The sequence below is a fragment of the Anas acuta genome, chromosome 14 (assembly GCF_963932015.1).
Source record: "Anas acuta chromosome 14, bAnaAcu1.1, whole genome shotgun sequence".
Taxonomy (NCBI): Eukaryota; Metazoa; Chordata; class Aves; order Anseriformes; family Anatidae; genus Anas; species Anas acuta.
Genome location: NC_088992.1, coordinates 11061340 through 11085614, shown reverse-complemented (window position 1 = coordinate 11085614; position 24275 = coordinate 11061340). Strand labels below are relative to the sequence as shown.

The following is a 24275-nucleotide window of genomic DNA, read 5'->3' as shown; positions in this document are numbered from 1 at the left end:
TCTGCTGGCTTCCTCCCTGCCAGACTTGTGCTCAGCTCTGAGTCAGTGCAGATTTGTTCTCCTGGTTTTCAAATAGCTTCAACCTATTCCCAGTTGCTTCTCTCCATCTGCCTGTTCCCCCAGCTGCTCCAAACGCTTCCCCGCTCCTGGCCTCTGGTTGTTCTTCTCTGCTTCCTCCACCAGTGCTTGTGCAACGCTGCCCAACCTGCCTGCAGCTCCCCTCTCGGCATCACCTCCCCTCTCACTTCTGGACCGGGGCCGATTCTCGTGGCACCCCTGGAGGTGTGCTGCATCCCAGCAGGGAGTGCCGGATCCTGCTGCTGCCCCTTCTCCAGAACAAAGTCTTCCACCACAGTCCCTGTCAGGAAAATACATTTCCCGTGTCCACGTGTAGGAACTGTGGGATGAAGGGCCGGGCTGTGGCTCGCCCGTTGCAGCAGGATGAGGCCATGGGAAAGAGGGAGCTCGGACCTCCTCCCCCAGCCACTGGTGCAGAGCTCGGATGGAGCAGGGCTGAGTTTCGTGACCTCCCCTCGAAGGGCAGTTTCGGCTCAGGGAGCCGTGCTGGTAAACATCTCCTTTGCTGCGTTCAGTCCTCGTCCTCACGGCGACCTCTGGCATTTCACCTCTCCGGTATGTCGCCCCGAGTCGCTGCCATGAGGAACAGAACAGCTTGTCGGGGCATTAGGCTGTGAAGTGTCTCTTGTCCCTCTTAACCCCGGGCTCTTTGAATTGTTTCCTTTGCTTATCTGAGCAACCCCATCTGGGGTCAGCACCGAGCTGTCCCCGAGGAAGGATCCAGCCGAATTGCACAGAGGCAGGGGACATGGGTGTGTGCTGTTGGCAAGCCTGTGCACTGGTGATGTGAGGGCTGGGGGGATGCACCCCACATAGGGCCGTGTCCTGAGCCTCACACCAAGGGACTCAGACCCCTGGGACCTGCATCCTGAGTGCCTAAAGGTGCCTGCAAAGAGCTGATGCTCTTGAGTGCTTCATGCCGTGGTCTCTTGAAGGTGCTGGTAGCCGGGGAAAAAGTGGGGACAGGCAGGCGAACATGGGAGACTGGCAGGGCTCCGCTCGTGTCCCTGGGAGACAAACAGCAACAATCCGGCCAATGTACTCGACCTCTTTATTGACATATTTTTCCCTCAAATTGCTCAGAGTCAAGAGAGCAATGAACTACTGAGTAATGGGAGGGGAAAGCAACAAAAAAACAAAAAGCAGACCCAAGCAGCCCTCCCCATCTCTTATTCACCGAGCAAAATCCTGCCTGATTGCTCCTCGCCACGTCAGCTCCCAGCTATGACAGCTATCTCATCCTGTTGGCAAGGCCAACACGCGTCTCTGGAGCAGCCCTCGCTCCAAAATGCTATCAAAAAAGATGTAAACAAACGCGGAGAGCGGAGCTGGGGGCGGCTGCTCCGGATGGGCCTCCAGGTAGGGCAGCGAGGCCAGGCGGTGCCGCTGGGGCTGCGGGGTGCTCGGCTCCCCGGGGTGCTGCGGGCAGCCTCTCCCAGCTGGGTGCTGTGTAGGGTCAGGCTCCGGGGCTGGGGTGATGGCTGGTGCCGGGGATGTGCCCCCGGGGAGGCACGAGGAAGGCGTTGAGGTCTGCGCGGTGTGAAGGGGCAGCTTTGCCACGCGGGGAAGTGGCAAAATGAACACTTTCGTTTCCTCGTCCCTACCCCGCGGGTTTTTGCTGGTGACACCCAGCCCTGACTGTAATTCCTCTGTCTTTGTTTTCCCAGATCATGATCGAGTTTTGCCCGGGAGGGGCGGTGGATGCCACCATGCTGGGTGAGTGCCGTGCTCCGTGCCGTCCCTGCTGCTCCCAGCCCCGTGCCCGGGTCCCGCTCCGTGCTCGGGGTGATCCCCACGAGCACCCAGCTTTGGGCGTGCTCCCAGGTTTAACCTGAAGGCAGCAGACAGCTCAGCCTCTCCAGCTACTGTTTCTCTCCCATGAGTTTGCATATTTTCTTACCTGGAGCACAAGGTGTGGCATCCCCTGGGTGTTTCCTGAGCTATTTTTGATGTCCTTTTGTGATTTAAATGCTGCTGGGATCAGCAGATCGTAAAGCATGCGGGAGAAAGGAGAGTCTGACTGAAGGGGGAAGGAGGTTTTTAATATTTATTGGCTTGAGGGTGCTCGGGATCCTGTTCCCACAGCTCCCTGGGGAGGGCAATGGGGCTGAAGCTCTGAATCTGGGCACCCGTGGTGGTGATTCCCTCAGGATCCCCTTGCTGCCTGCTCCGTATGGTATCGGTCATCTGGGGAAACAGCCCAAGCATCCAAACAAACTGCAGTTTGCAGTAATTCCAGGAATCTTCCAGTTTTTAACTCCTCCCTTCCACGTAGAACCGCTGGGACTGGGAGCGGGTGGGTGCGCCCCAAAGCCACCCCCAGGCCGTGGGGACACGGGGAGGTGACGGGGAGGTGACGGGGAGGTGACGTTCCCTCCTGGAGGGCAGCACAGCTCCTGGCTCCCACTTGTGCAAAGCCCCTGGGCCAGAGCCGTGTCTCCAGGGGTTATTCCCTTTCAGGCCTCAGATGTTTCCTAAGGCTTCAATTTCTCTCTATTTCCAAGAAAACTGAAGCTGGACCCAAATTTATTGTTTTTGATCCAGCCCCTACAACGTGTGCCTCATTTAGGGAACTTCTTAACGATGGGTTCAGATCACTGCAAGTAAAAGTGCCTGTGCTGAAGTGCTGGAGGAAGAAATGCTCCCTGGAAAACCTGAGCAGGGTGCCCTGTCCCGTGGGACACCAAAACCCCCTCGGCACTTTCCTGGAGCCATGGCAATCAGTTCCTGGAGGACCTGGGAGGTGGGGTGGGAGAAGGGCGCTTGGGGAGCTGTGAGCTGGGCCTGGGTGAGTGCCGTCACCTCCCAGGAGAGGGGCAGCACGAGCTGGGGGCTGCATTAACTGAGTTTCCAGGTTACCCACCTGCTGGGCCCATCCATCAGCCCCCACCCCAGCTCAGGTGGCTGGAGTCAGCTGAGGCTTGTTCTGGTTTTGGCACACTCTGCGGCACATTTGGCCACCAGACAGGGTGTCCGTGCCCTGCCAAGGGCTCGCAGAGGGAGGGGGGAAGGCTTGGCCGATGCTCACCATCTGGAGGTTTGCTGGGTGGCGGAGCTGTTGCTTTGGAAAGTGGCCTCAGGTGGTGAAGGTGGCCGGGCAGAGCTCAGCAGGACATTTGTGCCAGTGGTTGTGTGTCCCCATGAGCTCCAGAAACAGTGAGGGACACAGGGGGGGATGTGTCCCCAAACGTGTTGGGACCCCACCATGCTGCAGCCCCCCATGGGCTTGCTTGCCTCCCGTCCCCACCGTCCGCTGCTCCTGGACCGGGCGGCTTGGCCTGGGAGCTCCAAGCTGCCAGCGCTGGCTTTGAGAATAAATTACCCTAATGAGCTGATTTGCATTGGTCTCCCGCTGCTTTGACACACGGACAGCAGTTTTTAAATGGTCTGCTGGCTAGCCCATGCCCCGCTGCTGCTCAGGTGGAGCCCAGGTGGGCTCAGCTCCCCGTCCCATTTAACCCCCCTGCCTCTCCCAACAGAGCTGGACCGGGGCCTGACCGAGCCCCAGATCCAAGTGATTTGCCGCCAGATGCTGGAAGCCCTCCACTACCTCCACAGCAAGAAGATCATCCACCGGGACCTGAAGGCGGGCAACGTGCTCCTCACCCAGGATGGGGACATCAAGCTGGGTGAGCGCAGGGGCAGCGTGGGCACTCACTTGGCGAGCTGCTATTGGGGATGGTGCTGTTTTTGGGGCATTTCATGCCAAGGTGATGACAGGCATGGAAGGCTGCTGTGCATGCCATATTTCAGTGTTTGGCTGTGGCCAGATGTGGCTGGGATTGAGGGATGCTCTCTGCAGGGCTGGGGCTGTGTATGGGTTTCACAGCCCTGCCTCTTGTCTGCTGAGCTTGGGCAGGAATGGATGAGGGAAAACTTTTTGTTACGTGGGGGGCTGAATCCACCATCAGGCTGTGCTCAGCTGGGGAGCTCTCTTAATAGCTGCTGCAAATAGAAATGTGATGGTGCTTTCTGTAACCCGGCGGGGGTTAAAGGCAGTTGGGAAGGAAATGGTCGGGAGGAGTGGAAGCTCTGCTGCCTGGTCCCGAGCAGGCAGTCGGGGTCAGCTCTCAAACACGCTGCCCCACAGATAGGCTGATGGGAGAGCAGATGGGAAAGGGGCCATCGGTGTCTCCCTCTTTGGGGGTCCCAGCCCACGTGTACCCCACGTGCTGGCATCAGGAAATCGCTGTGGTGAATGTCCCCAAACGCAGCTGAGTGCAGCGCCGTGGTGCAGGGGCTCTGCGCTAAACCACGGGAGAGAGGAAACACCCCCCAACCCCGGTCTTGATGGGCTTTTTCTTTCATGAATTTGTTTAATCACGTTTTGAACTTGATTTTTATGTGTTTTGGCCTGCCGAGCATCCTGTGAAGGGTGCCAGTTGGCAGGGCCAGGAGCTGGAAGAATTCGTCTTATCTCCAGAGCAGGTCTGGTGGTGACAGGGCGAGTTGTGCCAAAGGGTGGCCTTGCCAGCTCGCTACAGGTCTGAGCTCAGCTCGTGTCCAGCAAGCTGCTGGGGGGTGAGAAGGCAGCTTTGCCTTTGGGATATGGTCAGAAAGGTGCGAATCCCTTTTAGAACCTGCCAAGGGGGTGAAAGCAGCTGTGGGTGTTCATGGGATGTGGCTGTGGGTGACGATGGAGACCCAGGGGTGGCCTGTACAGCAGGAACCCAAGAACAGCCCTCCTGGGATGATGGAGACCTTCCTGCAACCATGGTCTGTGCTCTGCCATATGAAATGCTCTGCTGGGTTGAGTCAACAGGGACCCACAGTCAGGGAAGCCCTGGGCCCAGGGTGTGGATGGACAGCAGCTCCTCTGAAGGTCACCAGGGCTGTTGTGGAGAGAAAACCAACATGGGTTGGGCTTGGTACCCTCCTTAGATCTTAATGGGTTGGGTTGGCTTCAGCAGCTGTCTGTAGGAGGACAGAGCCAGGGAACGGCGTCACACAGTACAGGGTTGAAGGGGAGGCAAAGACTATAACTGTGCTTTGGTTTTTCGGGTGTAAAATGAGACTTTTTGCTATGAAATAGTAGTGCCGAGAGAAATTTGTCATGGAGCTGCTTTTGTTTGTGGAAAAGGTCTCAACTTCCCCGTAAATACGTAGGGTTTGGGTTACAGCAGGGGTGGCTTGTTATGGCCTTGTCGTATCGTGCATGGGAGGGAGAGGTCTCTCGTGGCTGCGTACCCAAAAGCAAATTGAATTTCTGATGCTCAGCTTAGAGGAAACAGCACGTTGTATCATGTTCTTTCTTTAAATGTGTGTTTGCTTTTAAATCTGCATTTCAGCCAAGTGTGCTAATTCAGAAGGGCCTTTCAGTTTTCCTACAGCATCTAATGTTACTGCTCTTTGCAGCTGACTTTGGAGTGTCTGCCAAAAACATGAAAACCTTGCAGAAGCGAGACTCCTTCATCGGGACCCCTTACTGGTGAGTGACCTGATGGGTAAGCAATGCCGTGTTCGTGAGGAGCCGTGTGATGGCTTCACTTCTGGAAATCAGGCACACTCAGAAACGTGGAGCTGGTGATGTCTGGGACGTGTTTGTCCGTATTGCCTTTACCAAGCATGGGCGGGAGGATTTTTTAGCAAGGAACCTGGGCCAGCGTTGGCATGTGGAAGGTTTTCCTTTGCCTGAAGGGAGCCGTGAGGAGCATCGGTGGCATGGGAGCGCTGCACAGCATCAGTGCCCCGAGGTGCTGCCGTGCTCCAGGCTCGGAGGAGCGAGGGACGCACATGTGCTCGCGTGTGTGCTCTGGCTGCTCCCCTCTGCCTGGGTGGTGGAGTGTGCTTTGAAGCAGCTCCAAGCACATGAGCACGACGCCTCGCTCCAGAAATGCAACCTCTAAATCACCCGACTCGCTGAAGGAACGGGGTCGGCGAGTATTAATTTATTGTCTGAAGCAACATCCGTGCCAGATGTCAATGGCCTGAAGGTTTTCACGGGCTGCTCTGGCTGTCTCGGCCGGTCTGCAGAAGAGGGAGGAGGTTGGACCATGACCTTTAGAAAAGATGCTGCTACTTCCTAAACCCAGAGCTAGGAGGAAAGAACATTTTTTTTTTGTGCAATGCTGCAGATTTCAAGCACTTTCAATCTCTGCTGAGAGGCTCGTGTGCATGGCAGCAGCTGTGGCATCATCCCTGCTCTTTGCTGTGCCCCTTGCAGGATGGCCCCGGAGGTGGTGATGTGCGAGACGATGAAGGACACGCCGTACGACTACAAAGCGGACATCTGGTCCCTGGGAATTACGCTGATCGAAATGGCCCAGATCGAGCCGCCCCATCATGAGCTCAACCCCATGCGAGTCCTGCTGAAGATTGCCAAGTCCGACCCTCCCACGCTCAGCTGCCCTTCCAAATGGTGAGGGGGGGCCCTGCCTGGCAGCTCCTGGAAGGGGCACCCTGGGATTTGTGATGCACACTGCAGTGCGCAAAGCCTGGAGCACACTTCCTCCAGCTTGTGCAGTATTTCAAGAGAGAAAAAATTATCCTTTATCACTGTGCTGTTTAATTTGGGAGCTTAGTGTAGGGTTTGGGGTCCAGCTGTGTGCTAGGGGCTCTGGGTGTTGCTGTTTGAGGGAAGCTGCTCGGTGTGGGGTGTGATGGAGCAGGCGCTGCAGGGCTGTGACCATGCTGAAAGTGCTAGGGCAGCATGGAGGAAGCCCCGGTAGCCCTGCTGGATGAAGCAGGAGGGATTTTCTCATTAGTTTCAAAATGTCCCATTCTTACATGAAAGGCAAATTTTCCTCTAAACCTGGAGGTGGCCAAGAACTCCAGAATTCTTTTCCTGGAGTCTGGAAACCCTCTTCTGTATTTAAAAACAATCCAAAATAATAATAATAATAAAAATCCAACCTATTCATTTGATTTCCTATTGTGACTAAACCTGCTGCATGATAGCCTGCAGCAAGTTGCTGGGAGAGCAGTGGGGCCACAAGCACAGTTCCAGGGTTCAGGTGGCAGGCAGGAGTCCTAGAGCATCGAGCCCTCTGCTCCACGTAGGAGTGCTTCCTCTGGGGCTGCTCAGAAGCCAGAACTGGATCTCAGACGCACCCTGTGTCTGGGAGCTGCTCTCTGCAAGCTGGTGGTGCCCTCCTATGGGGTTTCTCATCTTTCATGGCCATCCCACCCCACTGGGGCTGAGGGAGTGGGTCCTGGAGCATCCTTGTCCCCAAACTCCACCTGAGAAGCCAAGTATTGGTGCCCTCTCCCAATCTCTCTGCCCTGACTGTGGGCACAGTGGCCAGTGCTCAGTCCTGCTGTGTCTTGTTGCCATAATGGGTAAAGGAAAATCTAATTCCTTGCTTGACCAGATTGATGATTCTCTTACAAATAATCAGAATAATTGAGCACTGCACTTCCCATGCTGGGAGCGAAATGGGGATCGTGGTCAAACAGGAACAAAACCTACACGAGACTGAGCAGACCCTGGGGCATTTGAGACATTTCCCTCTTCTGAGCTTCTTGCAATGACTGTGTTTGAAGGTCCCTGGAGTTCAGAGACTTCCTGAAGACGGCGCTGGACAAGAACCCGGAGACCCGGCCCAGCGCAGCCCAGCTGCTGGAGGTAGGGAGCTGCACCGGCCCCGGGGTGGGTCTGCACTGGTACCTGTGTCTTTGTGGGTCCCTGTGTTTGTACATCCTTATTCTTTTCTTCTTCTACTATTTTTTTTTTTAACTTAAAATAAAAAAAAGCGTTCATGGCCCTAGACTGGCTGAAGATAAATTTGCTCATTTTCAGAAAGTTCATAGTACTTAGCCACTAAAATGCTCCAGATGGAGCGGTGATGTTTTTCCCATTGGAGCAAATTGCAGAGCTCCTATTGATGCCAGCTGGAGTAGATGTGGCTCCCATTTCCTAAAAATGCCCATGTGGCAGTCAGCTTGCTTTATATCTGATTATACCAAATTTTAATCCAAGCCTTTTCCTCCAGTCCCCTTCCAAAACAACAACGAAACCCCACAAGATGCTTTTTTTTGGCACTGATTGCAAGTGCTCTGTCTGCATCATGGGTGTGTTTGCTGCGTCCTTCCCATGCTGCACATCCCAACCAAATTGCAGGTGCTCAGCTTGGTGTGTGCTGGGGGCTCTGTCCCCACACACACAGGGGGCTTTGTGGAGGTGGGTGGGAGAGGAGCAGCTCCGCTGGTCACGGGTGGGCGCATCTTTACCCAGCTCAACAGGAGGAGGCGCACAGTGCGCTCTGGAAACCACAGGGACTCCCCAGCCTCTCGCCGAAGCTCAGCACAAACATGCCACTGTTTGCTGAGCAATCTGAGCCCAATTTCAATTAAATCTTCCCCCGCCCTGTGTTTGCGTGCAGGCTTCCCACTGCTGCCCTGCTCTGCCCCAGCGATGCCCCGTGGGCTCGGACCTGCATCGGGGCTCAGCCTGCCCGTGGCAGGGGAGGGCATTGCCTCTGCAGCGAGAGCCCCTTGTTTAAATGCAGCTGGTGCATTTCGGGGGGAGATGTTAAAGCAGCTTTGCAGAGCATCGTGCTTTGAACATGTTTGCAGAGCTGACACTTAACCTCAGCATCATTTCCTCTCTCGTACAAAGCTGTAAATCCATTTAGGGGGTTAAGCCTCGTGATGCCGGTGAGATCCAGGTCCTTAGGTCTGTGCAGTTGTTTAAAAGCAAGGAGTGATCCTCGCCGTCGCTCTGTTTGTTGTCTGCTTCACACCGGCGTTTTGTGCTTGGCTTTTCAGCATCCCTTCGTGAGCAAGGTGACCAGCAACCGAGCCCTGCGCGAGCTGGTGGCCGAGGCGAAGGCCGAGGTGATGGAAGAGATCGAGGACAGCCGGGATGAAGCAGAGGACGACGACTCCTCAGAGTCCGCCTCGGTGAGCGCTGCCCTGCCAGCCCTGCGCCAGGCTTTGCCCCCCACAGAGTGGGGCTGCAGCAAGGGAAAAAGCCCCCAGCCTGGCTCCCAAAGGATGCTTCGTGGCTACATCCCCCAGACACCCATGGGAGAAGGCTGCTGCTTTGTCGGGCCCCTCTGGTGGATGGGAAAGCAGTTTCTTGGCCAGGGAGCGGCCGTGCTTCGGTGGCTGCCAAGGGCACAGGGAAACAATGGTGCTGGCGGGCGGCCCGGCTGCCTGCTCGCAGGAGGGGTGTGCCCAGAGCTGCTGCTGTGGGCAAGGCTGGGTTACGTGCGAAGGATGGAGAGCCTGGGTTTTCACCAAGCTGCCTTTCTCCTCCACCCCTCCTGCCAGGCAGTGCTGTCTGCACGGGGCTTGGGGTGGCCGGTGAGTGCGCTGAGCACCCCTGGCTCCAGTTTGTGTCCCGCTGCTGTGGTGTGGGTGGGAGGATGGCAGGTTGCTGGTTTATTGAGAGAGGTCATCCTTGAAAAGGGAAGCGACAAATCCTGACTTAAAACAGGGTCTGAAGTTGGTCTGGTGGGCCGGGAACAAAAGGGCTGTGCATGGGCAGGGCTCTGAACGTGCTGGCATGGGGGAACTCGGGGGATGGAGCCCAGGCTTCCTGACCCTAGGAGCAGTTAGGAAATGCCACCCCCTTCCCAGTCAAAGAAACAATGACTGGATCTAAATAAAACTGAAAGATGTTTCTGTGCAGAACAGGACCTGGTGCAGACCGGGTGGCATGTGGCACAGCAGTGCAGGCACCACCAGCCCCAGGAGGGAGCTGGGCAGTCCTGCCTCTGAGCCAGGATCCTGGAAAGGGCATGGTGGGTGGCTGCCCAGGTAGTTTTGCTGCAGATGTCCCGAACCCCCTGGTCTGTGGCAAAGGACGGTGGTGAATCCATGGTTGTGCTAGCCAAGAGAAAAAGGGGTCCAGTATGCAAACACCTAGGCTGCCTCTTAAGTGCTTGCATTTCCCAGAGCTCCTCCGCTGTTCTCTTCCCTTCCAGACAGTGTCCAGATCACTTTGGACTGGAGAAAGACATCAGTAGCCCAGGGCAAATGTCCTAACAGGGAAGATTTCTTCCCAGTATCTCTTTATGTGTGTGTGGCTTTGCTCTGAAGCGCGGTGACTTACAGCTCCTGCAGTTGTGTTAAAGGCGTGGTGCAAAACCCAACATCTTCCCTTCGTTGTCTTTGCAGCCACCTGGAAAGCACAAGAGGGACCCCTCTGAAGTGAGCCAGCTGAGCTTTGATGGGGAGAAGCCTCCAGACTCTTCCTCACCCAAGACAGTTAACGGCCCCGTGGGGACTGGCAAGGAGACAGCAAACGGACAGGGTGGCAAAGCCCCAGATGAAGGGCTGAGCAGTGACAATGACAAACTGGTGAACAACCACTCCACAAAAGCCCTTGTCAGCTCTGCTCCTTCTGGCCCAGAGGATGGGAAAACCACCTCGGGCAAACCAGACATCATCTCGCAGCCCGGACAGCTGGGAAATTCAACGGAGGGGGACAAGAAGCCCAAGTCTGGCAGCAGGGAGCGGAGCAGCATCGCAGAGCGGCCGGAGAGCAGCCACCTGGAGAACTTCACGGAGGAGAAACTCACCAACGGGAGCTTGGATTCCTCAGCTCCGTTCCCTGGCAGCCGGTCCAAAGGGGACTCAGATTCTGGCAGCACTTCGGCCTCAGAAAGCATGGACCTCACCATCTCCCTGTCCGCCGACCTGTCCCTCAACAGAGAGAGCGGTTCCATCTCCCTGAAGGTGAGACTGGTGGGCAGGGGGGGTAGGGAAGAAAGGGCAGCAAGCCCATGATACGTGCTGGGTGTTCTTTTTAGCCGGTCCCTGAAATTCAGATCTTTTCCTTGAGAGGCTGAGCACATGCATGCATCAGCCATAGTCCAGTAAACTCCTCCCTGAGAAAGCAGAATGGTTTTCTGGAAGGTTTTTACTCTAGATATTTAGATTTTGACTCTTTGACTATAGGAGGAGAATGTGAGTTGCCCCTAGTCTGCCATGTGCCTGGATTGGGAGCGGGTACAGTAGGAGAGCACGGAGGCTGGATGTCAGCAGAGGGCCAAGGAACCTCGCCTTTAACCTGAGCACCTGAGTGCTAAAGGTGCCCCAGGTGCCCCATGGTGCAGAGTGCTGTTCGGTGGGATAGCCTCGTGGAGATGGTCAGTGAAAGGCTCGTGGTGGTGCTGGGTTAAGCTGTGCCATGGGGGCATGGTGGCATGTCTTGAAAGGGAGGAGAAGCTCTTGGAGCTGCTACATGTCCTTTGCTGTCCCAGGCCACAGAAATCTAATGGAAGTCCAGTGCTTGGTGGCTACTTGTAGGTCCTGGAGAAATCTGAAGGAGCCGTGCCATGTGCCTGACTTCTGCGGTTGTACACAGTATGAGCAAGCCCAAATATGAAACCCAAAATGTCACTTCCTAAACTTTATATGTTGCCCACCATTCCCTGCTCTTTCCTAGAACATCTGACCCAAGGAGAAAGCTTATTTGGGCTGGTGCCTTTCTCGGCTTTTGCAACCTGCTGTACATCTGGCCTGGTTTGTGTCAGCAGCGATTTGCGTGAAGACCTCCCAGGCTTTTTGGCTTTTGCAAAGGCTTTCTGGAGGCTGGGAATGCTTGTGAGCCAGAGCCAGCAAGGTCAGCATGGCTTAGGGGAAGAGGCAAAATAATTCAAATGATATTTGCTGATCTTCAGGAGAAGAAATGTAGGCAACTTGAGGGGGCAGAGCGTGTGTTGCAATTGCCTGCATGAGTGAAGGCTTCCCGGCACAGAAGTGTGCCCAGATACCATTTTGGCAAAATTTGACCTCCCCTCCTCTCTGCTGCTGTGAGCACGAGAGCTGGCATCCCCTGCAGAGCCCACACTCAAGGTGGATCTGCTAACGAGAGAGGTGTGACACTCTAGCATTGCCGTTCCCCTCTCCACGATGCCTTCCCTGTGCCACCCAGTCTCCTCGAGGCCAGCCGCAGGTACACGTGGTGCCACCCCAGTTGCTCTCCCCAGTCAGTCCCCTACAAGGGGAAAGGAATTGTTTGTTGTTTTTTTTTAAAGGGAGTAAATCTCAAAGAGATGGTCATGTTAGATAACAGTTTGATTTGCCCCACTGAGAGGTGATGCTCAGAACAGACTAAATCACATCCTCGAGCGAGGTTTCCAGCAGAGCTGTTCTCCAGGGGTGATGCTGCTGGAGGGCCCTGGGTGCCCTGGTGGTGGCTCTGCTTTGCTCGATGAGCTGTTAGCATGGAGAGTACGGGCTGTGCTGCTCCCTCCTCACCTGGCAGCAGTTTCAGTGCTCTTCATTCCTCTTGAGCTTGTCTGTGGCTGAATTCCTCTTCCTCCCAGCTGCTGGGGACTGCCCCGGGCTGGGATGTTTTGTGATTTTCAGGGGCTGCTGTTTACAGTTGAAGGAAATAGCTGTGCTTATTTATTTACTTGGGGTGAAGGAGGGTTCTCCTGCTGCCTCCCCTGGCTTGTCCACACTGATTATCCCCAGGCTTAGCTTCGTGGATGTAAACTCCCCTGCTCTGCCCCTGCTAGTGCTTCTGGTGATGTTGGGTCACCATGCACAGGGTACCAGGCAGGTTGCAGCCAGAGAAGGGACAACAAAGAGTTAAACCAAATTCTGGTTGTGAACATTAACTGTTACATGCCTTTTATCACAGGCTAAACTGCAAAGTTAATATCACACTTATTACCAGCTTTATTTTCCAGTTGTTTATAATTTAGTCAAAAAGAAAACAAAAATTCCACCAGAAAGTATTCAGATCTTGTTTTAGAAAAATTAAGGATAAAAATCAACAGGTGAGTCTGCGAGGCTGCAGCTGGCAGAGAAAGCAGTCAGAAATGGGATGCAGATAGAAGGAGAGAGATAGGGCTTTGAAAAAAGGTAAAGCAAACTCAGATCAAACTGTTTGTGGGAGGAGATCCTCATTTTGAGTACATAGCTTGAGTTTTTGCCCGGGTGGGCACTGCTTGGACCTGCCAGCTGTTTTAATTCAGTTTCCAGGCAGTAAGAGTCTTAGTGACTTAAGCTGAGCTCATGCAAGCCTTTTTGCACCAGTTTCTCTGTGTTGGTTTAACCGCTAACGTACTGGTACATCATTACATAGTGGGCAAGTCGTGTGGCCTTGGTGTTTCTCTGGCTCCTTGCCCTGGCTCGGTTGGGATAGAGTTAATTTTCTTTGTGGTAGCTCATAGGGTGCTAAGTTATGGATTTGTAATGAAAATAGCACTGATAACATCCCCATGTTTTCAGTTGTTGCTGAGCCGTGCTCTCACGGAGCCAAGGACTTTTCAGCTTCTCGTATCACCCTGCTGGTGAGGAGCCTGGGGGTGCACCAGGAGCTGGGAGGGGACAGAGCCAGGACAGCTGACCCAGACTGGCCAAAGGGATGTCCCATAATATATAGGATGCCATGCTCAGAGATAAGGCTGTGGGGAGCTAGCAGGGGGGCTGCCATTGCTCATGGACAGGCTGGGTATCGGTCGGCTGGTGGTGAGCAATTGCATTATTCATCACTTGTTTTTTCCTTCAGTTGTGGGGGTTTTGTTTGGTTCTTCTTTTTTTCCCCATTTCTTATTTAACCGTCTTTATCTCAACCCACTCATTTTCTAACTTCTGCCCTTCTGATTCTCTTCCCCGCTTCCAGCTGGGGGTGTGTGTGAACAAGCAGCCGTGTGGTGCTGTGCTGCTCGCTGGGGTTAAGCCACAGCACTCCTCCATTTGCTGGGAGCTCTCTGGGGGCTTGCTTTGGCCACGGCAGGCTCGTGGGAAACTCCAGTGCCGTGCTCTCTATCTGTAACGGCCATCAGCAGAAGAATGAGAGGATCTGGGGGAGTCTTAGCCCATTCTACCCCTGCACATTCCATGTATTTCAAGTCCTTTGTGCCCCTATTATTTTTGTCAAAGCAGCCACGTCCCTGGTCACAGTCCTTCAGCCAGGCTGCGGATGCAGAGCGAGACAGACTTGCTCACTTTCCCCTACTCCAGTGGAAATAAGCCTGGACTGTGCTTTGGGGAGGTCGCTGTAAGGGGCTCGGAGCTGCTTGTGATTAGTGAGGTATTGTAATGAGGGCCAGAGGGACACGAGTGCAGAGATGTTGGGCTGGGCTGGCTCCTTTCCCCATGGCTGTGTCTGCAGCCGCAGCCTGATGGGGGAGGCCTTGGCTGCCCTGCACCTGTGGGTCAGATGGCCCAGGGGGGTTAAAAGGAAACACTGCAAGCATCACGTTGTGTGGATTTCTAGGAACTGCAGTTTTGCAGGGTGGAAATCACACCTCACTCCATCGTGCAGCAAACAAAGTCTGCATGATTTGAACAGAACCTCCAAATCTGCTGATGATATTTGCTTTGATGTACTTTCCTTGCTTGTATTTGCTCTTTATCAACAACAACACCAAAATTGCTCTGAGACCTCCAGCTGTACGCCCCGAGCAGCAAGCTGGGGAGCTGCTTCATGGCCTCTTTCTTTCCTCTTTTGCCAAACTCAGGATTCCCGGATGCACAACAAGACGCTGAAACGCACCCGCAAGTTTGTGGTGGATGGAGTGGAGGTGAGCGTCACCACCTCGAAGATCATCAGCGAGGATGAGAAGAAGGATGAAGAGATGAGATTCCTCAGGCAAGTTGGCCACCAGTGTGGAAGGGAGGGCAGGGCAATGCACTGGGCAGTGTTTTCTTCTCCACAAGCAAATCCAGGAGTGACCTAAAGTCCTCGTGTTTCCTGCCTTGGTCCAACTTGGACAGGACAAGTGTCCAGGGTGGACATCACTTCCTTTAGTCTTCTCTTAGCAGTATTTGTGCCAGGCAGGGGTCTCGCTGTACTGGCTCAGCTGAGCTCTATTCCCATGCAGACAGCATCCCTGATGAAAGAATCCTTCTTTCTGATGGTGCTTGCTCCATCTGCAAGGAGGAAGAAGGGACAGAGAGACTGGGGCTGGAAAGCACCAGGTCCCTGAGCATCCTTTGGGAGAAGTGGCTGTTCTACTGGGGCTACCTAGTGGGCATGGTGAACTCTCCTGGCATCTTGTTTTGTACTTAGGAGCCTTGTTCCTGACTTTTTGGAACACGCCAAGGCATTCATTTGAAGGTGAAATTAGAAAAGAGCCCATCCTATTGAGCCAATTGATTTAGTGGGGGTTGAGTTTGTTTTGAGAGAAGAAATTGTTCCAAAGTAGTTTTCCCAATAGGGCCCCCAGAGAGTTGCACTGCAGCGTATAGCACTAATGCACAGCAGCAGCGGGGATCCTGCGCAGGGACGCTGCTGCTGCTGCTTTTCTTTTTGAGTGGTACATCACCAACTTCCAACTTGGTGGGGCACAAACTCTGCAAACAGGCTCAGACACAACCTCCTGACTGAGCAGAGGCTCCCTTTCACCAGCTATGAAGCTGGGGGACTCAGTGGGAGGAGTGACACAGTATCTTGATAGATTGATCAGAATTTGGGAAAACTGCCCTTTCTGCCCTCTGGGTGTGAGCACAATCGGATACAGACTGTGGGAGCCAGGCCAGGGCAATGCCAGCTTGGCCTGAGCTGTGTTTTGAAGACCAGTGTGCTCTAATCTGTATGACAGAAGGGATATTTTGAATCCTGACTGGAGGGCATTGCCTTGCAGCATCACTTTAGGAGCTTTGTCAAGGCTTGTTGGTGAAGGCTCGAATGCTAACAGGCCTTAGCTGTGAAAACAGATTGCATGCCTACAGTTAATGTAATTAGCACCCTGATTCCTTGCAGTGAGCTGGTGGTGCAGAGCCCAAGAGCACATCCCTCAGTTGGCATTTACCTCCTGCCTCTGCTCAAAGCAAGCAGCTGAGTGCTAAGGGATGCCCGTGCAGTTTTCCCTCACTCCTGGAGTGCTCTGGTTATTGATTCTGCCATCTCCACTCAGGCACGCAGCTCTGACCTCGTCTGACCGTACTTCTCTCTCCCCTTCCCTTTTCTAACCCTCTGCAGGCGCCAGGAGCTGCGGGAGCTGCGTCTCCTTCAGAAAGAGGAGCACCGAAACCAGGCCCAGCTCAACAGCAAGCACCAGCTGCAGATGGAGCAGATGCTCAGGCGCTTTGAGCAAGAAATGACGGTGTGTAGGCAGGGGAAGCTGCTGGCTGCCAGCTGGTTTGGCTTCTTTGCAGATGCCCTCCAAGCCCCATCAAAGGGCAGAGCTGTCTGGGTTGTGGCAATCCTGGGACGTCTTCTTGGGAGCAAAACAGCTGAGAAACCCCTTTGGGATCTGAGGGACAGGATGCATTTGTGGGGGACAGAGCCTTATTGGGGTGTTAGGTGCTTAGGGAGCACTGATTGCCATTGAAAGGTGTAGCAGGGAAAAAGTTGTTCAGGACTTTCCCTCTTCAGTGATCTTTTCGTGTATGTCCCTTCCCACCTACTGTGAGAAGCAGTTTGTAGTACTGTTGTGTTTAACAGAAAAAAAACCTTCAAATAAGAAAGTGATGTGGTTAGAGTGCGAGAGCAGGAAAACTGGCAAGTCTTTGAGTATAAACTGAATAAGGATAAACTGGGTTGGCTTCATTTAATTCCTCCATGGGCAGCTTACATTGAAGTAGAATGATTTTATAGGTAAATCCTTTTAAAGCTTTCATGAGCCATGTGCTAAATACTCCTTTATTAATTCACCTAGCTTGTGCGTCTGATAACCCCATCCTCCTGCAGCAGGCTGGGAGGCATCGTTCATTCATGTGCTCTGTTATATTTCTAAAGTCTTGACATGCCACGTCTGTAAATTTCCATCTTAGCCAGTCACTTCTCATTTGTGAGACATTATTCACCACGCAGTGTGATGTGCAAAAGCTCCACATGTGTTTCTTCTACCATTTACCTGTGGCAGTTTGCAATCCAGTCCTACTGATACCAGTACTCTCTGTCCCTGCTGCTCACAGAGATATTAGCACAAGGGCGCTGTCGGAACACAGTACCCTCAAATGTGAAAATCCTCGTCTGCAGAGAAAGGAGTGTTATGCTTGAGCTCCAATGCCTGCTAATATTTGCTCAGGGCTGTGGGTCCCAGTGGGATGTTACAGATCAGGACTTAAGTAAGGAGAAAGTGTTGAAATGCATCAGCACTAGAACAAAATCAGAAATGCTTCGTGCTCATACTAGAGCTGGCTTGTATTTCATGGGTCATTCTTTGGAAATTTCTTTCCTCTGTATTCAGTAAAAAGGTTTGATTCACGCTAGGACGACCACCTCACTTAAAAAAATAATAAAAATACAACTTTGTAAGAAAATGAAACTCAGAGGAGACTGAGGTTGACCTCTCTTTCCTTCCCATACAGGCAAAGAAGAAGTTCTATGACACCGAACTGGAGAACCTCGAGCGGCAGCAGAAGCAGCAGATTGAGAAGATGGAACAGGATCACTCGCTGCGCCGGCGGGAGGAGGCCAAGCGCATTCGCTTAGAGCAGGAACGGGACCATGTGAAATTCATGGAGCAGCTGAAGCAGATGAAGAAGGAGGTAAATGCGGTAGGATGGAGGAATCATGGTCTCCTGCATCTGTTTCTTCCAGGAAAGCATCAACCTTTCTCCATAGCAGATCTTGAGGGGGAAGCAGTTGGTGTTCTAGCAGGAAGCTCTTGCTTTTCTTTGGTATATTTGGGTTTTTCCTGAGGTTCAGGTGTTTAGCAACATTAGGCTGGGTTTTTCTTGGCCTAAATTACCTGCTGATAAATCTCCTCTCCCTCTCCAAAGGTCAAGAATGAGGTTGAAAAGATGCCACGGCAACAGCGCAAAGAGAGCATGAAGGTGAAGATGGATGACTTTGCCCAAAAAAAGCAAACCATGGTAAGGCTGAGAGAAGATTGCCACAACTCCGAGACTGGATAGGGCAGAGCAGACTGAAGCATCCTTCTCCTTTGAGGGACTGTCTGTCTGTAAATTACCACCAGATGCTTTTCAGGTTCCAATAGGAGGAGAGCTCATGGTGCTATTGCTGTTTCCTTCCAGGAACAGGAGTTTTTGGCCAAGCAGAAGGAAGACCTGGAGCTAGCCATGAAGAACATAACTGCCCAGAACAAAAAAGAGATCTGCGACAAGGAGCGCGAGTGCCTCAACAAAAAGCAGCAGCTCATGAGAGGTGGGTGGCAAAGGCTGAAGAGGAAGAAAGCAAATGCTGTGACGATGGGCTTATCCACTGCTGGCTCTTCCCACGCAACAGATGCTGCGGCAGAGTTGCAAGCTGGCAGGATAGGATTTAGAAAAAACAGCCCTGCCAGATCCTGTCTAAATGTTTAACAATAATAATACTTAGCATCTTAATCTTCAGAGTGCTTTACAAATATGAACCAATTAGGCTTCGTAATTACAAGAATGATTCTCCGATATGGTTTACAACCAATTTCTCTTGGAAGACAGGTGGTGAACAGTCACACCCCACATCTGCTGTGCTGCTCCCATGTGTAGGGACCACTCATGCTTGGGGTGCTGCGTGTGACCAAGCTGGGAGGCCTGGGTGGGTTTTCTCCTGACTCTTCTCCCTTTCTCAGACCGGGAGGCGTGTATCTGGGATCTTGAAGAGCATCAGCAACAGGAGAAGCACCAGCTTGTCAAGCAGCAGCTGAAGGACCAGTATTTCCTCCAGAGGCACGAGTTGCTCCGGAAGCATGAGAAGGTGAGGTGTTAGCTCCTTCCTATGCCAGTACCAGTTGCTGCTCGGCTGGGTGCAAGGGTGTCCCTGAAAACATCCCTTTTAGGATTTAAACGAGGGTGGAGAATGGGCTAAGTGTTGAGGGACTTGGTCATAGTTAGTCCAAAGGGATCAGAATAACACTGGGGTCAGCATACTTGCTTGGGATGTATATTCTGTGCTGCCTGCATTTAACATCCAAGAAGAAGCTGTGAATTTGGGGAGCAATTCTGGAAACTTCTCACTGTCCAGTATGACATTCAGTGGATTCCCACAGCAGTGAGTGAAGGTTGGCACACCTGATGTGTGTCTCCTGCTCTGATGCCTGGTCCTATGCCGTTGCAGGAAAGGGAGCAAATGCAGCGATACAACCAGCGCATGGTAGAGCAACTGAAGGTTCGGCAACAGCAGGAGAAGGCCCGGCTGCCCAAAATCCAGCGGAGCGAAGGGAAGACACGCATGGCCATGTACAAGAAGAGCCTTCACATCCACTCCAGCGGGAGTGCATCCGAGCAGCGGGAGAAGATAAAACAGGTTAGGCCGTGCAAAGGACACGAGGGCTGAGGCTTGGCTTGGGGGGACAGTTACTTCTCTGAGGAAGGGAAGATGGAAAGGAGGGACCATTCCCAAATTTCTAACCCTCTGCAGGAAGACAGAGGTCTTTGCTTTTGTGGGTAACACTGGGGAGCATCATCAGGGCTTTTCTTTTCCTTCATATAAAATAATATAAGTTGACTGGTCTCTTAACCGGCTTCAGAGAAGCGATGCTTACACGCACTTCTGCTTCCTTCTCTTCCAGTTTGCTCAGCAGGAAGAGAAGAGGCAAAAGGCAGAGCGGCTGCACCAGCAGCAGAAGCATGAGACGCAGATGAAGGACATGCTAGCCCAGTGTGAGAGCAACACGAACGAGCTCCAGCAGCTGCAGGTACCCGTTCCTCCTGGTCTGGCCTCTCAGGGGTGCAGCAAAGTCCTGGCTATTGTCAGAAGTGGCTGCAATGAACTAGAACTGGTGTCCTCGGCTCTGCCTCAGAGGCTTTTGTGACCGTGTCTCGACATGCCCTGGAGCTCAGAGCTCCGAATGCCTCTGGCTGATTGATGCACGGCCAGCTGGAGCACAGGACTTAGAGTCCCAGCTCCTTAATGAGTGTTTTGTTTTGTGGTCTGCGTTTAGAATGAAAAGTGTCACCTCTTGATTGAACACGAAACCCAGAAGCTTAAGTCCCTGGATGAGAACCACAACCAGCACATGAAGGAGTGGCGGGACAAGCTGAGGCCACGGAAGAAGGTATGGCCTCCCCGGAGTGTCCTGCTTGGCTGATTGGGGGGGGACAAAGTCTGTAGGTCCAGTACAGTGCCAAACACATCTCTTGTTGCATGTGTTCCCTTCTGCTTCAGGCCCTGGAGGATGAGCTGAACCAGAAGAAGCGTGAGCAGGAGATGTTCTTCAAGCTGAGCGAGGAGGCAGATGAACAGACCCCCGCATCCCCAACCAAACACGCCAAGTTCATCCCGTTCAGCTCCACAGAGAGCTCCTAACCCCCAGGTGGCAGCTGGCAGGCCCCCAGCTGGTACTTGCCGTGTCCTCCTGGGCTGCAGGGGGGCCTCTTGGACTTGGAAGACCCTCTTGGCAGCCTCTGCTCACAACAGCACCCGCCTGTCCCCTCGCTCTGTCTGGGAGAAACATGGCCTGTCTTTCATGTGGGGTGCTGGCAGGAAAGCTTGGCTTTTCCAGGGGCTGGCCCACTCAGTGAGGAGGCCAGGAGGGCCATTTCTGTGGTTGTACTGGCACCATTAGCTGAACGCGTTGCCTTGGATGTGAGCCTGGTGCTCACTAAGCCCATCAGCTCAGGCTGGAGCAGTAACAGCCCTGAGCAGGAGGAGCAGGCAGGCCCTCACGCACCCGGCCCGTGGCCAGCAGCCTCTCCTCATGGCTGCTCCTTCTCCTCCTGGTCCTCCATAAACGGCTGGCCTGGGGCAAAGCAGCTTTGGTGGTGTCTTATGCTAACCTTGGCCTCATGGCCCCCCACACTCACCTTAGATTTATTTGTATCTACTGTGGCCTTCTTGTGCTCAAGGGAGACAGCAATTTGGATTTTTTTTTTCCTTTGAGCAGGGAGGGTTGGGTTCCTTTTTTGCTCTTGCTCCTAGACTGTGCAGGCTTTTGTCTCTTACGGAAAAGTACGTGCATGTGAGGACGGGGATTTGGTATGGTGTCCAGTCCTGCGGTGACACCACAAGGTGTTGGCCACAGCCACGTGCCTTTAGTCAGTGAAGGGCAGAAGGGTGTCATTACCACAGCCCTTGCGGTCACACAGGTGCTTGAGATATTTTTTTAAGTGCCTTGTATGTGGGCAGGAAGGTCAGCCACTCTGCAGTCAGGGTTACGGAAGGGAATAAAGGATTCTTCAAGCAAGGGACGAGGAGATGCAGACAGGTCACGGTGGCTCGTTACCTTCAGCATCGCTTTCTCCACTGATGTTTTATCTTCTCATGAAGTGTCACAGTTTCCTGGGTGACTCTCCAGGCTTTCAGCTAAGGGTCAGGCTGCTGAGAGGCAGAGCAGCAGCAGGTCCTCCACCCTCTCTGCTCCCTGGCGATGTGTCCTGGCTGGGCTGCCTTTCTTTCCCCACCTGCACCAGGCACTGCTTGGCTGAGCTCCTGGGCAGGTCCCGGAGCATGGACCTGGGTAAGGGGTCAGTGACCAAAGGGTGTGTGGTAGCACTTTTTCTCTCTTTGATCTCCAGACAATTGTTAAACGCCTGCTTCCCTAGCAAAATAAAATGTCCCTTAAAAAATTAAAATTAAAAAATTGTTATTTTAAAATCTCACATGTAGGTTCAGAGACATGCTGGCATTTCAGGAAAAGGAGGCGTTTGACATGCTACACTTCCTAGCTGAAGGAGTCAGTCTCCAGGTCTCTAGCACCTCTTCATCTGAGGAGTGCATTCATCACCACTTAGAGTTCATAATATATATTAATAAGCTTTCTGCAAACTAGCAAGACTACATCCATTTGGGCCATGCCAAGTTTCTTCTGAATCCACACCATTATTGTCTTTATTAACAAACGTAGCCTAGACAGAGTTCTAAGGGCTGTGCCCCTCTGCCAGCAGACTGCTTTGTGGCTTTTCAGTAACTGGCCTGTCCTCAGGAGACCGTCTGTCCCGTCTCCAAAAACACTGACTGTGCCTTTCAGATGTGACAGCACGGGGTTGGAAGCTAACATAAAAACAAATGAATGCAGGGGGTGTTCCTGAACCAGGACGATGTGCTGGTTTCAGCCTTTTAGTCGCAATAGAAATGCATGATAGCAGCCCCCGAGGTTTTGTTCGCTGTCCTGCTGGGGTCAGCTGGAGCTGTGCTCTGAAATGGTTGTTGTTGCAGAAATCAGGACCCCAGGCCTGGCCTTTCATGTGTTGTACATGACTAGTGGAAGGATGCCTTGCAGCATACTGTACCTGCAGCAGAATGTACCTGGTCTCGCTGGAGGGGGGTGTAGCCTCTCTGACTGCCTTCTTGCACCAGCCCAGGAGCATCAGTGCTCTCTGGATGTTGTGCAACGATGTGAATGTATGGAGGCTACTTCTGGGGGCTTTTAAAGGGCTGGTGTGAGTACTTACAAGGTGAATCGGTTGTCCCCTCCTCCAGTCCACCTTACTTGCAGCCTGGAGCTAGCAACATGATTTTGCTTTTGCTAACAGAGGGTAGGAATGGTTTTGTCCCCTGCCCTTTGCCTGTTCTGAGCTCCTTCTCCAGGTGTGTTGGGGCTCTAACACCAAACCCTTCTCCTAGAAGAGGGCAGGGGAGCACATCTTATGATTGTCATGTTTACAGGGTGCTTATCTTTCCCCCTTGAAAAAGAGGATGTCTTGATGTTCAGAAGTAACCATGAATAAATCCAGCTTATTTCTGAGGGGAGGTGGGGTGCCATTTTAAAAAATGTGGCTTTGAATAAAAGTTGTTTTTTTTTTTTTTTTTTTAATATTTTGTAAAATGTCTCTAGTGGGGTGACCACTGATGTATAGAGCCTTCTAATAAAGTAACAGACTGAGAAACCCAGGCATGTGTCTGCTTTCCCGCATGATTGCTGGCTGTGGCCTCAGATCAGCACAGTTTTGCTTTTACACTCTGGGTTTTGCTGACTTACGGAAAGCTCCAGAGCCAGTTCTGGCATGTGAACCTTGCAAGGCTGAAATTCCAGTTCATTAAAATGCAGCTAGTTGTTTCAGAAACACTTCTGCTGTGCGCTGCAGCTCCCTGACAGTGACATCTTTGCTCCGAAGCTGGAAGTGTGGCAGACCCGAGTCAAGCAGCAGTTCCCTCGGTGCCTTCCTTGTGTTAGAACAGTGCTCGGGTGCCTCTGCTTGGCGAAGGGGGAGTATTGCATCCAGTTGTCTGAAGAGTGCAAATTGTTTATGCATGATTTTTTTCCTTTTTTTTCCTTTTTTTTTTTTTTTTTTTTTTTTTTTTTTTATGAGGTTGTCTGGCTTTAGCAGAAGATAGCAGACAAATGCCTCGGTTCCCATGCTTTTTTTGGGACAAGGATGTCCTAGGGCTGCCTCGCTGTCTCCTCCCCGCTATGTCCTGCTGCTCTTGCTGAAGTTTTGCTTGGATCTGGGGCCGTGTCATGAGACCGAGATGCAAACCTCGCCTTTCCCTGCCAGTGCAGGGGGGACACCTCTCCTTGCTCCCCCAGGCTGCTCAGAAAAGCTCCCACCACTTCTGTAACCAGGCCCAGGGCTTTTGTGGTCTTTGTTTGCTGCTTGGAGATTTTTACCTGCAGGTTTAGTTATTTCTTTCATGTAGATACCTTGCACCAAGCAGGGATGCGCTGTACAACAACAGCTTTGAAAGGAGCTGGTGCATTCGCTGTGATGTTTCCCCTTGTTTTTGGAAAGTTGCTCCAGAACCTACCAACTTCTGCCATGCTGGAAGTGACCTTGCTACTGGGGTCCACCTTGGTTACATAAAAGTGCAGGCTGGGAGTCCAAAGGGGAGGTGGGGAAAGGCAGAGGGAGCTGTTGGTGCCAACCAGCTGGCTGGGGGGGTTAATTGGGCAAGAGCAAGGCGCCTGCCTCCTTACTCTGTGAAATAGTAAGAGAAGAACTAGCTGAGGACACATAATTAACCACCTCTTTCATTTACCTGTGCCAGGACTGCACCATCCCCTGGGGCACACTGGTCATTTTTGTCCCCAGTGTATCCCCAGGAGCTCAGGGGAGTATTTAACTTCATCTGCACGGCCTTGGCAGTGCCTGAGGGGAGCTTCAGCTGCGAGGATACTTAATTTATGAATACGCTGAAAGTCCTGTATATTCCAGAAATAACCATTAACTACCACCTGCCCTGGTGGAACACTGAAAACAGAGCGAAAGTGACAAATCTCTTTATAAAAAATAGATAGATGACATCCCCGAGAAGTACTTGGTGCTGCACAAGCCGTACTGTTCTCAGCTCTCCTCATTACTTTCTCTGTCCTGTCACATCCTCACAGATGCCCAGGGTCTTTTCGCTGCTGTGATGGGGACAGCGATGCTCTCAGGGGGAAAAAAAAAATCAGGGCATGCAGGGAGGGCCACGGAGCTGGGGTTTGTGCCTCCGCTGCCCTCCTGCTCTTGCAGCATCCTCTCTGCATCCCTCGCTGCAGGAGCACAGCTGGAGACAAGAGCTCCGTCCCCAAATCCCC

General features: G+C 52.8%; 1 protein-coding gene across 2 annotated transcripts in view; it reads left to right on the top strand.

Annotated features, from left to right (window-relative positions):
• STK10 (serine/threonine kinase 10) overlaps positions 1-22648 on the top strand; it is a 47316-nt gene extending 24668 nt beyond the window's left edge. Inside the window, exons 1-18 of one of the 2 annotated variants that reach the window (XM_068698243.1) lie at positions 1316-1437; positions 1746-1794; positions 3558-3707; positions 5434-5506; positions 6242-6436; positions 7561-7642; positions 8785-8919; positions 10141-10701; positions 14445-14575; positions 15908-16031; positions 17242-17421; positions 17656-17748; positions 17911-18040; positions 18450-18574; positions 18935-19123; positions 19389-19514; positions 19761-19874; positions 19985-22648. In XM_068698243.1, coding sequence (XP_068554344.1) covers positions 1426-1437; positions 1746-1794; positions 3558-3707; positions 5434-5506; positions 6242-6436; positions 7561-7642; positions 8785-8919; positions 10141-10701; positions 14445-14575; positions 15908-16031; positions 17242-17421; positions 17656-17748; positions 17911-18040; positions 18450-18574; positions 18935-19123; positions 19389-19514; positions 19761-19874; positions 19985-20125 — 2610 coding nt within the window. In that variant the 5' untranslated portion in view covers positions 1316-1425 and the 3' untranslated portion in view covers positions 20126-22648. Of the gene's footprint in view, positions 1-1315; positions 1438-1745; positions 1795-3557; positions 3708-5433; positions 5507-6241; positions 6437-7560; positions 7643-8784; positions 8920-10140; positions 10702-14444; positions 14576-15907; positions 16032-17241; positions 17422-17655; positions 17749-17910; positions 18041-18449; positions 18575-18934; positions 19124-19388; positions 19515-19760; positions 19875-19984 lie in introns of those variants that run through there. The other variant, XM_068698242.1, reaches the window with a different exon arrangement.
• Positions 22649-24275: the final 1627 nt, after the last annotated feature.